The sequence below is a fragment of the Vipera ursinii genome (assembly GCF_947247035.1).
Source record: "Vipera ursinii genome assembly, chromosome: 2".
In the NCBI taxonomy this organism is placed as follows: domain Eukaryota; kingdom Metazoa; phylum Chordata; class Lepidosauria; order Squamata; family Viperidae; genus Vipera; species Vipera ursinii.
This window is the reverse complement of record NC_139513.1, coordinates 26877219-26890197: the sequence shown is the minus strand read 5'-3', so window position 1 is coordinate 26890197 and position 12979 is coordinate 26877219. Positions and strand designations below refer to the sequence as shown.

Here is a 12979-nt window from a genome sequence, read left to right as displayed (position 1 = left end):
GACGACTGGGCGTATAATACGACCCCCTACATTTCCTGTTAAATTATAGGGTTTGGGCTATACTCGGCGTATAAGACTACCCCTCTTCCAACGCACACTAAATAAAAATTAAAAAACATCAGATTTGATTTTAATATGGTAATTTTAATTCAAATGCTTATGACATGCAGGTGCTTAGTAGGAAAACTGTCACTTATAAACATAAGGCTGTTTGTCATCAAACATGTAAACATAAAACAGTGCAAGTGGATTAAATAATAATAATAATAATAATAATAATAATAATAATAATAATAATAATAATAAGTTGGAGGGGACCTTGGAGGTCATCTAGTCCAACCCCCTGCTAAGGCAGGAAACCCTATAAACCCTGTAAAAAATCACAGACTGCAGCTTCTTCTCCAATTGGTCCCGCTTTCCCTGCGCAGACTAAATGGGAAATCCGCTCCAGGTTTTCCAGCCAGCCCTGTCCCTAAATTTTCAGCACCCGGCGTATAAGACGACCCCTGACTTTTGAGAAGATTTTCATGGGTTAAAAAGTAGTCTTATACGCCAGAAAATACAGTACCTTATAGCAGTGTTTCTCAACCTTGGCCACTTAAAGATGGGTGCACTTCAACTCCCAGAATTCTCTAGCCAGCTATGCTATGAATTCTGGGAGTTGACGTGCACCCATCTTTAAGTGGCCAAGGTTGAGAAACACTGCCTTACAGTACTGATCAAGATCCATACTCTATATAGATAGGACACATACATTTCTCTGACCAAAAAAAAAAAAAGGACTGAGTAGTGCGTTTTGCAATTCTGCAAGATGAAAAAATGAAAAAGCCAGTTTCAAGCAAAATTAATCTTGCATCCAGACGCAACCAAATATGGAAGCAGTCTATTCATTTTGCTCGGAAATGATGAAAACATAAATGTTTCATGTCCTGTTGTGTGTATTGTACCATTAAAACTCAATAAGAGACCCATTCTTTGAGCCTAATGTTCCCCTCACAGAAACAACAAAAATTTTCACCCTTAGTTAACCCTCATAAAGCAAATAGGAAAATGTTTATGACAACTCTGAAATATGAATAGAGCATAAATACGTTTCTGATTTTCATTCTAAATAAGAGTAGTTCTCAAGAATCGAGTTCTTGAGAAATGCAGAAAGAATATAATATTTAGGACAGAAAACAAGCACTACCCAGTATACAGATCTCAAACATCTGGAGTTTTTTAAAAAAATCATGTGTGAATATATGATTCTGCCTTTGTTAATGCCCAGCCGGACAAGTGTATTCTAGATGCTAATTCACATGGTCTCAGAATGGGCCACAGATACAATTTCTTTTGGCTCAAGAAACAAAACAACACAACACACACATACACACACAGTGTAAGCATTCAAAAAAAAAACCCACCTTCCACCGATAAACACAACAGTTTCACCCCTCTGCTACAATTACATCAGTATGAATTTCCCTGACTATTTCTTGGGCTTTGTTAGATAATGAAGCGAAGGACAGAAGTTAAGCAACTGGTTAAGCAACCGGAGTGTGGGGAAAATATATTTATTATTTATTAAATTGATATGTTACCCATCTCACTAATAAAGTAACTCTGGGCAGCTTACAAAATGGTAAAAGGATAACTATAAAAAAAATATTTAGTTATTTATTTCGATTTATATACTGCCCTTTTCCCGAGGGACTCAGGGCGGTTTACAGGGCAAATTAAAACAGTACAATATATACAGGTTAAAATAAAAATTAAATTAAATAGCCCCCAAATAATTAAAAATTAAAACCTTAACCCAAAAATCCTCAGTCCAGGCTGGCAAGCTCGAATAGCCAAGTTTTTAGGTCCCAGCGAAACGAGCGAAGGTCGGGGGCAGTTCGGAGTTCCACAGGTAAATCATTCCAACGGGCAGGCGCGCCCACAGAGAATGCTCTCCCCCTGGGGGCCGCCAGCCAGCACTCCCTGACCGGCAGCACCCTGAGGAGGCCCTCCCTGTGGGAGCACACAGGATGATGGGAAGTTGACGCTGGCAGCAGATGCTCCTGAAGATAGTCCGGGCCCATGCCATTTAGGGCTTTGTAGGTCATCACCAGCACCTTGAATCTCACCCGGAGGGCAACTGGAAGCCAATGCAGCTCGCGGAGAAGAGGTATTACATGGGAGTATCGGGAAACCCCCATCACAACTCGCGCGGCCGCATTCTGCACCAGCTGAAGCCTCCGAGTGGTCCTCAAGGGCAGCCCCATGTAGAGAGCATTGCAGTAGTCTATCCGGGAGGTCACAAGCGCATGAGTGACTGTACGTAGGGCATCTCGGTCCAGATAGGGCCACAACTGGCGCACCAGGCGAACCTGGGCAAAAGCCCCCCTGGCCACGGCTCCTATATGATCTTCCAAACTGAGCCGTGAGTCCAGGAGGACACCCAAGTTGCGGGCCCTATCTACGTGGGGTAACACCTCACCCCCCATAATTAACGATGGAGTAGACTGGTTAATCCGAGATGCCGGTATGCACAGCCACTCAGTTTTGGCGGGATTAAGTCGAAGCCTGTTTCTCCCCATCCAGACCCGGACCTCCTCCAGGCAACGGGACATCACGTCAAGGGCATCACTGGGTTGGTTCGGGGTGGAGAGAAAAAGCTGGGTATCATCAGCGTACTGATGATACCCCACCCCAAAACCACGAATGATCTCACCCAGCGGCTTCATATAGATGTTGAACAAGAGGGGAGAGAGGACCGACCCCTGAGGAACTCCACAAACGAGAGGCCTTGAGGTCGACCTCTGCCCTCCTGCCAACACTGACTGCGAGCGGCCCAGGAGGTAGGAGGAGAACCACTGTAGAACAGTGCCCCCCACTCCCAACCCCCTGAGACGCTGCAGCAAGATACCATGTTTGATGGTATCGAAAGCCGCCGAGAGGTCTAATAGGACTAGGACAGAGGAACAACCCCTGTCCCGAGCCCGCCAGAGATCATTCACCAGTGCGACCAATGCCGTCTCTGTGCTGTACCCAGGCCTGAAGCCCGATTGGTACGGGTCCAAATAGTCAGTTTCCTGCAGGAACAGAGGGAGCTGACGTGCCACCACGCTCTCAACAACCTTCACTACAAAGCGAAGGTTGGAGACAGGACGATAGTTGTTCAAAACAGCTGGATCCAGGACAGGCTTCTTGAGGAGGGGTCTCACCACCGCCTCCTTCAAGGTGGCAGGGAAGCTACCCGCCCTCAAGGAAGCAGTTATTACTGCATGGATCCAGCCTCATGTCCCCTCCCGAGAATTAATAAGACTTAAATAAGAACTAAAGAACTAAAAGGGGACAGACAGCATGGGGTGGAGGCTTCTCTCTTATCCTGTCAGCCACCCCCTCACTGAGCATCCCTATGGAGGCGCCAGGTCAGCTGGAAAAGCCAGGTTTTCAAGCTCTTTTGGAGGGCCAGGAGCCTGGGGGCTGACCTCACTTCCGAGGGGAAACGGGTGGTGGCCACAGCAGAAAAGGCACTTCTAGAGCCTCCCAGCCAAAGTTCTTTGGCAGACGGGATCCAAAGAAAGCCTCTTCCCACTGGAGCGAGCAGAGTGGGCCCATCCCATTGGGGCAAGATGCCTCCTCAGAAAATTGGGACCCATGCCATAAAGGTGCACTAGTGCTCTACTTCCCGTCTTCGTTGTTTTTTTATTGTTATGATTTCTATTGCAGTGAGGAGGAACAACTGTGCAGGGGGAACAGCAAAGCCACCCCCAGTGCCACAGGAGAAAATACGTCATCGTGCCATCTTGATTTCAGGACCAGGATGAGAGACAGAAGTTTCCACCAATCGGAAGACGCCATCCCACTACTTTGATAGTGATTGGTGGGACATGGAAGAAGACACCTCAGACACAGTGAACTACATACTTAGCCACTTAGCCATTCGTTTAGTAACTGAAGTTACAGTGGCGCTGAAAAAACCCCCGATTTAGGACAGTTTCCACCCTTACGACCGTTGCAATATCCCTATGGTCACGTGTTCAGAATTTGGATGCTTGGCAACTGGCATGCATTTATGACGGTTGCAGTGTCCCAGGGTCATGTGATCAGCTTTTGCAACCAAAAGCCAAGGGATAAGCCAAATTCACTTAACGACCATATTATTAACTTAACAACTGTCACGATTCACCTAACAACCTTGGTAAGAAAGGTTGTAAAACAGGGCAAAATTCACTTAACAACTGTCTTGCTTAGCAACGAAAAGCTGGGGCTCAGTTGTGTTTGTAGGACAAGGATTGCCTGTACCTTGAGTTGCAAAGGCAGAACCCCAATTAGGCAAACCCGAAATAAAGAGAATCAACCTGGAAAAATAATGAGGTAAGCATTCCAAGGAGTTTAACAAAGATGGGGACACTCACCTGTTTATAGATGAGCTCAAAGTTTCCCGTGTTGCAGTTGCGATCGTATTTGCGGTCAATGACCACACGCAAGGTATCCTCCTGCACACTGGCACACAGCCGGGTGGTGACAGATGTAGAGGCTGCCATGGTGGGGCTGGCATTGATCTCAATCAGCCACGGCTGATAGTTTTCTCCAAAGAGAAAGTCTGCCCCATAAAGCTCAAAGCTGTTTTTGCGGAACTCTACGAGGTCCTGAGAGGTCTGTATGGCATGAATGATGGCCGCCTTCATGCCAGGCACAATCACCTTAGACCAGGCCTCTGGTGCCCCCATTTTCCGCAGGTGGATCTGGAACTGATCAGAGGACCACATGTTGTCTGGGGGAAGCTCAGAATGGCGGTTTAGGGAATTCTCATAATGTTTCTGGATGGAGTTATTGCACAGGTGGATGGAACTGGGGTGAAGAAGAAGATGGGGTCAATAACTGGCGCCAGATCTTATGCCAAGGATTTTAACACAGGATACAGTATATATATCTACTAAGCCCAGTCCATAAAAACTCCTTATTGGGCACATAGGAAAGGTCCTTCTCCTGTCTGGATCTGAAACTCTGGAACAGGGGTCTTCAAACTTGGCCCTTTTATGACTTGTGGACTTCAACTCCCAGAATTCCTCAGCCAGCGTGCCTGGCTGAGGAATTCTGGGAGTTGAAGTCCACAAGTCATAAAAGGGCCAAGTTTGAAGACCCCTGCTCTAGAACATACTTTCTTTGGAATTGGGATCAGTCCTCACTTCCTCTGTTTTTTTAGAAAACTCACAAAAATGCCTCATTTTACTAATCTTTCCTATTGGTACTTATTTATTTTATTTATTTATTTAGTTACATTTATATACCGCCCTATTCCCTGAGGACTCAGGGCGGTTTACAGGGAATTAAAAATCCAACATACAAAAGTTAAGAACCAAATTAAAAAATATTAAATTGACCCTGTACTCAATTAAAAAGAACCCCAATTAAAAATTTCTCCTCAGTCTGGGCCCGAGAGCTCGAATTATCATATGATAATTGCGATCTGATGTTCATAATTATTATATTTTATGTAGGGATCCTTGGTGCTTTCTGAGCTTGGCAATTTTCTTGCAGGCGTTTCATTACCAAACTAGGTAATGTCATCAGTGCATATTTAATTTATTATACCCCACATTTTATTACTTTTATAAACAATTCAAGGCAACAAGCATGTGTAATACTCCTTCCTCTTCATATTTTTCCCACAAGAGCCACCCTGTGAGGGTGGGTTGGGCTGAAAGAGAGGGACTAGACCAGGGGAAGGCAACCTCGGCTCTTTTATGACTCGTGGACTTCAACTCCCAGAATTCCTGAGTCAGCATAGCATAGCTTAGCTGACTCAGGAATTCTGGGAGTTGAAGTCCACGAGTCATAAAAGAGCCGAGGTTGCCTACCCCTGGACTAGACCAAGTCTACCTAAGCTCATTAGATTTTAATTAGGTTTGTTTCATTCTTTTGATTTCTTTCTGTTGTTTTTATCCTGCCTTTATTACTTGTAATTATTCTATTACTTGTAATAAACTCTAGGCCAGTCATGGCGAACCTTTTAGAGACCAAGTGCCCAAACTACAACCCAAGACCCACTTATGTATCGTCGGGTGCCGGGTGGGCGTGGCCCATTGGCTGGGTGTGGCCCATTAGCTGAGCGTGGCTGCGGCGGTAACGGCAGACTGGGTGGGACTAAAAAGTTCAATCAATCAATTCCAACTTGGCGAGATCTTTTTTTTTTCCGGCGAGAAGTTGAAATTGATTGATTGAACCTCTCTCTCTCTCTCTTTTTTTTGCACACGGCGGTGGAGGCCGAAAGCAAAAAGGTTTTATAAAACTCAGCTGAAGGCCTAGGACTGGGGCGATGGCGTGTGTGCCCACCACGGCTCTAGGCAGTGAACACACACTCGTCCTCCTCCTCCTCCTCCTCCTATTTCCCCCCACAACAACAATCCTGTGAGGTTGGTTGGGCTGAGAGAGTGACTGAACCAAGGACAACCAGCCAGCTTTCATGCCTACAGCCTGTCTAGAACTCACAGTCTCCTGGTTTCTAGCCTGGATCCTTAACCATTAGACCAGGGGTCAGCAACCTGAAACAGGGAAAGAGCCACTCGGAACCAGTTCCCTCACAAAAGGGAAAACTGGGAGCCGCAAAAAATGTGTGTGCATGCGCGTACATGCGCACATGCGCAGAACAGGGTTTGACTGAAGAGTGGAGCCAAGGCAAGATATGCACCTACCCTGCCCCCTCTGCTCTCATTCACTCACGTTTTGTTTGGAAAAGCTTCTCTCTCACTCTCATTCACTCGAAAGGCCAGCCCCATTGACTTCTATGGGGACGCTTGGCAATGAAGGGGCCGATAGAAACCGCTCCCGTTAGTGCTGCTACTCCTAATTTTCCACTTGCTGCTTGGTTCTGATGGAACCGGAAAACCTCCGGATGCCACTGCTGGGGGTGGAAGAGGCTGCCCGGGTTTGGCCGTAGCGGAAGCCGACAGTAGCGGTGGAGGTAGCAGCAAGAGAGACGCTGGAGGTCTGCCGCATCTCCATCAGCCTCTGCCTCCCCCACAGAAACAAATTCCTGGGCCGACCCCCATGGCAGCAGCACGCCCCAAGGGCTGAGCAATCATTCCGGCGATGGTTGCTGCTGTTGGGGTGGCCTAGTGCACTCGCTGAGAGATGCTGGAGGTGCACTCCCCCTCCCCGGCACGCACAATCTGACTGACCCACTCACCTTTCCAGCAATCCTCCTGTCTCTTCCTCCGCTGCCGCCATGTGCAGTCCGAGGAAGAAAAGAGGTTTGTGGGCAGTCCCACAAACAGCTTGTGGGAAGTCCCACAAACCAAAGAACTTCAACCAATCAATTCAAGGTTTCGCAAGGTGTTTTTTTTCCATGAGAAGTTTGAATTGATTGGTTGAACTTTTTTAGTCCCACTTTTTTTTTGGACTGCACATTGCAGAGGACTGGGAGCCGCAGGAGATGGTTGAAAGAGCCACATGCGGCTCCGGAGCCACGGGTTGCAGACCTGTGCATTAGACAAACTGGCTCTCTCTTTGTAGTAGAGTTGAATGGCACTCTTTGTAAGAAAAGCAACAAATTGTACTAATATAAGAAAATTATACTAGACGTGATACAACTTCAATTTGGAAAAGCAAGGCAAACAGATACTGGAAGAAATGTCCTGTCGAGCCACATCAATGATCTACTTATTTCTGTAAGTCTGCCATGATAAATGAGAATAGTCTTCTAAGAGTTAAGCGAGGAATCCTTCAAAGTTTTAGCACTATAAAAGGCAGAGACAACTTGTCTGCCACAGTTCTCTGCTTTAATATGTAGACTTTTTTTCTTGGTTCTTTCGCCCCCACCCCTCTTCTTTTGATTCTCACAAAATAACGCTCCTTTCAACCAATATTTACTTGCTCATTCTGCTGTGAAATACTATTAGATATTATTTACAGCTCTTTTTAAAAATCCCTTCAAGTACACCTACTTCTCAAGTGAGTTTTCATGTCTATATTGAATTGATACTCATTTTCACATTCTAGTATTTTTGTGTCCCCCACCCTACTTTTTTCCCCATTTCTAGTCACCCCATATGCTTCTTTTCCTTGCCTTTCCTGTAAGGCAGAGGTCCCCAACCTTTTGGGCGCCAGGGACCGGTGCCAGGGACCAGAGGGGGAGTGGTTTTGAATATTGCCTGCATCCCAAGGATGGAGCTTTGCTTCTTTGTGTGGCCCACTTGTTGGCATGCTGCGGACCAGTGCCGGTCCATGGACCGGAGGTTGGGGACCCCTACTGTAAGAGAGAAATCTAATAACATACTATTTCATAGTTGCTGTTCAGTAAATTTTTCTATACGAAGGACCCAGTTTAATGACAATAGGATTTTCAGTTAAGTCGCTGGAAGCATATGACTATATGAAGCTGCCCATGCTAGAAGCAGAGCTCCAAAGTTTTCATATAGACTCCCTCAAACATAATATTTACTCTGGAATAACATGAATAACCCTGAATATTTTAACGGGACATCAAACAATCCCCCTTAAGACAGTGAATAGATTAATCCAGGGGTCTTCAAACCTGGCAACTTTAAGACTTGTGGACTTCAACTCCCAGAATTCCTCAGCCAGGGCTGAGGAATTCTGGGAGTTGGAGTCCACAAGTCTTAAAGTTGCCAGGTTTGAAGACCCCTGGATTAAACCAATGTTCTTAATGAAACTGCCACAAAGCCTCATGGCTCATTCTTGCTCTTGTGTGCATCCACACATGGAATAATATAAACAATAGAGTCAACAAGAAGATAAACTCACGTATCCAGATTGTGTAAGGAAAAGGGCTGTGTAGAGAAACGGATGTAGCTATGGCGATAAAACCATATGGTGAGCGGATTCCAATCAGTTACCAAAAACCACTGCCGCAAGTCAAACTTGGTGCCAAAGATGAGCAGGGGAGTCTCGATGTATTTCTGCACCACCCATTTGCCATCCTTGACAATCATGGGGTCACAGTCCACTAGTTTCACAATCTCCTCTAAGCGGTCCATGCACATGATGCCTGTCAGAAAATTTGATTTATTTATTTGATCTATTATACTCTTCCTTTCTATATTTATTTACATGTTTGTTATTTTGTCCACAACAACAACTCTATAAGGTAAGTTGGGCTGAGAAAGAGTGACTGATGCAAAATCACCCAGCTGGGTTTCATGCCTATGGTGGGACTAGCACTCACAATCTCCTGGTGGTTGGCCCAACGTCAACCAACTAGCTTTCATACCTAAGGTGGGACTAGAACTCACAATCTCCTGGTGGTTGGCCCAACGTCAACCAACTAGCTTTCACACCTAAGGTGGGACTAGAACTCACAATCTCCTGGTGGTTGGCCCAACGTCAACCAACTAGCTTTCACACCTAAGGTGGGACTAGAACTCACAATCTCCCAGTTTCTAGGGCCAGCACTTTAACCACTACACCAAACTGGTTCTCTGATGAGTACTTAAGCCAGCTAACAAAATGTTTAAAAGGTAAAAGCAGAGGGTATAAAAATTAAGCATAAAATCAAAATTAATACTAAAATCAATTAAAAGCCTGATAAAAGGGAAGTGCCTTTATAAATTTTGTTCAAATACTTTGCACATGCCTTTTACTGAATGCCCCATTCATCTTATTGGCTGTAATCATCCACAATAATGCTTAAAATCCAAATCCACAGTTAGTTACCCGTGCAGCATATTATTTACAAATAATCTGAATCAAGAGTTTTGGGAAACCAGATAGCCATGAAGTTGACAAAGCCAAAATTAGGGTTGACTGATGTCTGTTGACATTAAATTACACTGAACTGTTCCCACGTAGCTTTCAATGTTCTTTACCAATTATGTGGAAATACAGAATCCGAGTTCAGACATCACACTGAGCCATAATATAGTTTTCTTGGTCTTAGAGTCTCAGGCAAATTCATCTAGTACAATGGTTTCTTACCTAACAAGCCATGGTTAAAGAATGGTTTGGTACAATGCATAAATCCAGCCAAAAAAAAAATCTACACAGACTGAAACATCCCCCAACTGCTTTGCCAAATCCCTCTCTCAAGGTATTTGGGCTATTTCATCCGTGCCCAGTAGACTTACCTCTGCCACGAGACTTAGCTCCTGGCTTGACAATCCAGATGTTCCTGTCCCCTTCCATGTCCAACTGTGGGACGACTTTTTGCAGTCGTTGCAAGATATCATCACAGCGCTCAATTAGGCTCTCTGTCTGCGTCATCTGGGCCCCTTCGCTGTAATGACAAATACTTGACCCAATAGCATGACCCAATGCCCTTCCATGGTCGTAACCTGTGCCAGGGAGAGAGAACCTATGGCCTATGGATTGCAAACGGCTACTGAGCCCCTAGAAATTGTGTTACTGCACTACATTTGAGGGCAAGCCATCAAGAAACAACAGCATAATGTGTAAGCCACACAGAGTCGCTTGTTAGTCAGATAGGCCAGAGCTCCCCAACCTTTCCGGCTTGGTGGCCCGGAACGAAAGGGAAGAGCACAGAAATGTGCACATGCGGCCCATGCACAGTGGCAGTGTTACTGCATGCATGCTCAAGCAGGCCGTGCACACCCGCAGCGTCACACTGGTACCCGCGCACATGTGTAAATGGGCCGCTGGTACCCATGCAAACAGGCCGCTGGAGCCCACATGCATCTGCAAATGGGCCACTGGAGCCCACATGGATGGGCAAATGGGGCCATTAGCGCCTGCAGGGTGGTGCTGCCGCAAGTGGGGGGGGACTCACAGCTATTCTCATGGCCCGGCAGCCAAGAGGCCACGGCCTGGTACCAGACTGCGGACCATCAGTTGGAGAGCCCTGAGGGAGGCGACATATAAATTTAATAATAAATAAATAATTTCCTAACATTTGGAGACAGAACAAAATAAGAAAGTGTATCATAAACTGCTCGTGTTAATACACTGAAAGTTCTCCTGCATCTCCCTCAACAGGAAAATCACTGGAAAATCAGTCCCGTGGCCTCATCAGGCCACTGTTTCCCTACTGTAGGCCTTGGTTGTCAGAAGGCTGCCCACCGCTGTCCTTTTCAGCATGGAAGCATTAGCAAGTATTTGTTTATTTTTATTTGGAGGAAGTCCTCGACTTACGACCACAACTGAGCCTAACATTTCCATGGCTAAGTGAGGTGCTTATTAGGAGACCTGTGCCTCATTTTATGACCTTTCCGCCACAGTTGTTAAATGAACCCACAGCGGTTGTTAAGGGAATGACGAGGCAGTTTTTTAAAGGGAATCTGGCTTCCCCCATTTGACTTTGCTTGTCGGGAGCCAACCGAGAAGGTCACAAATGGTGATCACATGACCCCGGGACTCACTGCAACCGTCAGAAATACATGCCAGTTGCCAAGCACCCAGATTTTGATTTCAGGAGGCTGCAATGGTCATAAGGGTGAAAATCAATCATTAAATCACTTTCTTCAGGGCTGCTTTAACTTTGAACAGTTACTAAGCAAATGGTTGTAAGTCGAGGCATACTTGCACAGTTGCAGAAATGAGATCTATTGATTGCAGAAACTGGTGGTTTCCCCTCCCCCCCCACCGGCCTTCATCCCAAAATTGAAACTTTTGTGCTTACTGGGCTATCTGATAGTAGCTGTGCAGGAAGTCCTGCCAGTGTCCTTTTGACAGCTGCAAGGCAGATCCAGAGTCTCTGTCGATGTCCTGATGTTTCAGGCTGCTCAGGTGCTCCTCACAAGCGTGTATCGCTGTCTCAATCAGCTGGGCTGAAAAATTGGCCCCTTTCTTGTGGCGGATGCGATGCTTGGCTTCTAGAAGTGAAAGATTAGTGACCCAGCTATATACTGGGTACGTGACAAGGGACAGCCCTGAGCACTGGTGTCCCAAAAGGCAAAACTGGTGGAAAGCCAAGATGTTTTGTTTTGTCTCTAAATATTCCAAGTCACGCTTGGCTCCTGATGAGTGCCTAGGTGTCCTTTTGTTCATCTGCAAAAGGAATCTGTCATGGCCCCATCAGAGGAGGAGGAGGAGGAGGAGTTGGAACCGGGACCCTCCGACAGGGGTGACGCATCTCCCTCGGCATGTTTGGAGAGGCCAGGGGCTGAGGACGATGCTGTCCCAGGCCCCTCAGGCATTGGGGAAGGTGGTCGACCCAACGGAGAGCTGCCTATCTTCACAGACATTGGGGAGGAGGGGCGCAAAATCAGCTGCTGACAGACAGTGGTGCTGATAGGCAGCCGATCCCCTCTGATGGGGAACAGCTGCCTCCTCCGCTTGATCCAAGGGCACGGAGAGCAGAGCTTAGGCAAGCCCGAAGAAGGGCTCCGAGGCTACTCAGGAGGAGGTCGCCCCACCCCCTCCTCACATGGAACACCTGGAGGGGAATAACTTAAGGAGAAGCCATTGGGAGTTAGTCTTTGCCAGGAACAATGGTTTGTTTTGGCTTACACTCCCCCGACTTTGACTCCTATCTTTTGCCTCTTGTCTTGTCTTGCCTTGAAGGCTGCTTTTCGCCTGTTGCTTTGCCCAGCGCCTTTTGCCTTGTGCCCTTGTCTTGTGGACTGCTGTTTGCCCTTTGCTTTACCTTTGGAACCGCCTTTTGCCTTCTACCTTGCCTTTGTCCTGAGGACTGCTGTGTCTTGCCCCTCAACTGAACCTTGTGGACTGCAATTTGCCTTGTGGATGTGCTTAGCCGGGTGGGCTGGTCTTGGGACCCTAGACCTTGCCCTGAGCATGCTCCTACTCTGTGGGCTTTCTTTGTAAAACAGGGGCTGTTGTTTGGGGCACTGAGGGTGGCTGACTTCAGGGTAGCATGGGGTGAAGCCTTACTGGTTGTTAGAAGGCCATTTGTTGGAACATTTATTGAGAGCGGGGGTCCCCAACCCCCGGTCCGTAAACTAGTACCGGGCAGCGGCATGCCAGCAACCGGTCTGCACAAGCAAGCAAAGCCCCATCCATGGGATGCAGGCAGCACACAAAACCACACGCTCTCCGGTCCGTGGATAAACCTTTCTACACTGAACTGGTCCCT

The 12979-nt window shown here is 46.7% G+C and overlaps 1 protein-coding gene and 1 long non-coding RNA gene across 2 annotated transcripts in view; one reads left to right on the top strand and one right to left on the bottom strand.

The window, feature by feature from the left end:
• Positions 1-12979, top strand: part of LOC310636369 — a 431277-nt gene that overhangs the window by 103297 nt on the left and 315001 nt on the right. The gene's annotated exons all lie outside the window — the stretch shown is intronic.
• Positions 1-12979, bottom strand: part of TTLL3 (tubulin tyrosine ligase like 3) — a gene marked incomplete at its 3' end in the record, with an annotated part of 35315 nt that overhangs the window by 7700 nt on the left and 14636 nt on the right. Inside the window, exons 9-12 of the mRNA XM_083351078.1 lie at positions 11567-11759; positions 10059-10207; positions 8740-8983; positions 4389-4824 (exon numbers count right to left, since the gene is read on the bottom strand). Coding sequence (XP_083207204.1) covers positions 4389-4824; positions 8740-8983; positions 10059-10207; positions 11567-11759 — 1022 coding nt within the window. The remainder of the gene's footprint in view (positions 1-4388; positions 4825-8739; positions 8984-10058; positions 10208-11566; positions 11760-12979) is intronic.